Genomic DNA, 2635 nt, shown 5'->3' on the forward strand with positions numbered 1-2635 from the left:
TCTCGGGGTGAAGGACACGACTACCTAGCAGTTGTCTTTACTCTACTTTTGCATTATATTTTGAGGGGGGGTTTTGTTCCCACTGGGTTTTCCCTCTTCCCTCCTTTTTTATGCATTGTATATGGGTACCTAAAATGGCCGTGTTGCCGAGACTCATTCATTTTGCATCACACTCACCTAAGTTATGCTTAAGGGGGGTGTTGGTGTAAATGCACTTAGACTAGCTGTGTTGGTGTACATGCACCTAGATTAGCTCCAGTTAACTTATTGCTTGCATGTGGCACATGTACACATTAACATAAGATAAATCACACTTAGCTTTAGTTAGCTTTAGTTATTGCATGTACAACGAAGCTTAACTTAGTTGCTTTTATGTATTTATTCTAAAACTAATATTGTAGAATCAATTCATTCTTTTCTCAATTCTTGCTCGCTTCCTTCCTTCTCTCGCAAGCTTGTTTATTGTTTTGCAGATCTAGATCTGTGTATCTCAAAAATCTTACACCTCTCCACTGGGGCACTAACACAGAGTCAAGCTTGGTAGGATGACTTCAAACGATGGCACTCAAAACCATAGCCCAACACTCAGCAAACAGTGGTTGTGTATCCTCTCGACTTCCACGAGGCTGTCCAGAAACGCCTAGACTAAATGGAGCAAGTAGGTGCCATGCGGCTTTGATACCATGATAATATGGATAGAGAAACAAAGGCACAAATTATGATATCAACTCACCCAAAAAAATTTCATTAGAGACCAATATATACTAACCCTCATAATTGACTCAACAACAACTAATTACCTCCTTTAACTCATGATTATTTCGAACATTTTTTGGACTATAAACGCAATATAGAACCACCTGATAAAACCCCAATGCCACTCCAAGAAAGTTCGGTGCCTGCAAAATATGAAGAACGTGAAGATAAAGAATTTAATACGTCTTGGGCTTTTAACTGTGTTTATCGATAGCTATGGGTCATATATAATATTGACACTATAATTCTTGCAAGAAGCTATAAGATCCATTTATTATTACAATTATATTACCATGATGGCAATATCTCTGTTGATAACACCATACACAATCCACAGCACACTTGAGAGGAATGCGAACAACGAGAAATAGAAGTTGGGCATGAATTCCATGCTCCTGTTCTGAATTACCAATCCCTGAATCAAACAGTGTATGTAAATATTAATGATAAACATCATCAACATAAATATCATTAATTTATTAACATCACAACACCAATATTATTAATCTAAGATCTGATTTGAATTTATTCCGATTCCAAATTTCAAGAATATGATCAAAGAAGTGAAATTAACCATTTAACCTGGAATTTTTTTAATTTCAAAAAACTAAAACAATAAAGCAACTTACAATTACAGATATAGGAGAAATGTCAAGAAGAACAGTGGCCACCATTCCTGAAATTCCTATAAGGACCTTGTTGTTCTTGCGATCATGTACAACGCACAAAGAAGATATGGCAATAGTGCCAAACAGCAGAAATAAATTAACAACCACCATCTCCATATTTCTCTGCAAACAGAATATATATATACATATAGTTTCCACTGCCGAATGCCTAAAATCATATTCTATTGAAAACAAGCCATTAATTCAAAGTAGAGAATTTCAAAAATAATACTATTCACAAAGGAAATATGATGACATAATACTTTGATTTTTGGTGTAGCGAAAGTGAGAAAGATGCAAACGAGGTAGAGCTCTAGCAGAATACCGATGGCATTGACAACCATGACAACCACATTATGCCATCCATTGTTGATTAGCGGTGATCCATATCATGTGTACATAAGACAGTAGAAGAGGGCTGCTACATAAGGGAAGCCTGACAAACTCTCTGTGCTCCTGTTTTCCAAAACCCTCTTGAACGTAGTATTGTTGCCGAAGATTACAAAACAAAACTTTTACGTTATGCGCTATATTTAACAGCGAAATCTTCCTTAGCATTGGGTTTCTTGATCCACTCAGTGTTTTTATGTTATAAATTATATTCATGCTGAATTTTTCCTTAAACTTAGCGTTGGGTTTCTTGAGTTTCTTGACCCACTCAAGGTTTTTATGTTATAAATTATATTCATGCTGAATTTTTCCTTAAACTTCAGTTTCTTGATATATGAGGTGGAAACATCTTATACTTACATTGATCCACCATTCATGAGCAAATCAAAGGAACTTCCTCTAACGTTATATGTCAGATAAATCAGTTGACAGCCCAATGAGACCGACTAAGATGCTAAAATTAAGTCATATATTCCTCCTATATCTATTTATAATAGACTGACACAAAGCTTATACTCAACAAAATGGTAATTTTCACAGACCTAAAACGCCAACGCCCAAACGTAGTTCATCATTTATTTGTTAAGGAAATATGAAATTGATTTCCCAACAAGGACGCGAAAAAGAAAGAAATTTCTCTAAGCGAGAAGGTGACTTATTCATTTGCCATACTTATACCCCACCCCTCACCTACCTTTAGAATTTTGACCTGATCTAACTTCAAAATTTTGACCTAGATATGGAATCAATTCTAAAGCTATTGGTTGGCTCTCATAGTACAAACCCATTTCATCCCTACCGTTGAAAGTGCATTCCATTTG

The 2635-nt window shown here is 35.7% G+C and overlaps 1 protein-coding gene across 1 annotated transcript; it reads right to left on the reverse strand.

The window, feature by feature from the left end:
• Positions 1-551: 551 nt before the first annotated feature.
• LOC149260075 (bidirectional sugar transporter SWEET3b-like) lies at positions 552-1541 on the reverse strand. Its single transcript, XM_089456488.1, has 4 exons — positions 1386-1541; positions 1049-1171; positions 801-899; positions 552-626 (listed from the first exon to the last, which is right to left on the reverse strand). Exons 1-4 carry the CDS (start codon positions 1539-1541, stop codon positions 552-554), a joined length of 453 nt encoding a protein of 150 aa, XP_089312614.1.
• Between the last annotated feature and the right edge of the window lie 1094 nt (positions 1542-2635).

Source organism: Pinus tabuliformis, chromosome 6, assembly GCF_031772625.1.
Source record: "Pinus tabuliformis cultivar Carrire ecotype Pingquan chromosome 6, CPIR1, whole genome shotgun sequence".
Lineage (NCBI taxonomy): Eukaryota > Viridiplantae > Streptophyta > Pinopsida > Pinales > Pinaceae > Pinus > Pinus tabuliformis.

What these genes read in the sequence shown, in the direction of transcription:
- LOC149260075 (XM_089456488.1), bottom strand. Translation starts at nt 1,541, where the DNA reads ATGGAGATGGTGGTTGTTAATTTATTTCTGCTGTTTGGCACTATTGCC. An exon ending in TTTCTCCTATATCTGTAATT is followed by an intron (nt 1,172 to 1,385) that starts GTAAGTTGCTTT and finishes TGTTTGATTCAG; the next exon opens with GGATTGGTAATTCAGAACAG. An exon ending in ATAATCATGAGTTAAAGGAG is followed by an intron (nt 627 to 800) that starts GTAATTAGTTGT and finishes GTTTCTGGACAG; the next exon opens with CCTCGTGGAAGTCGAGAGGA.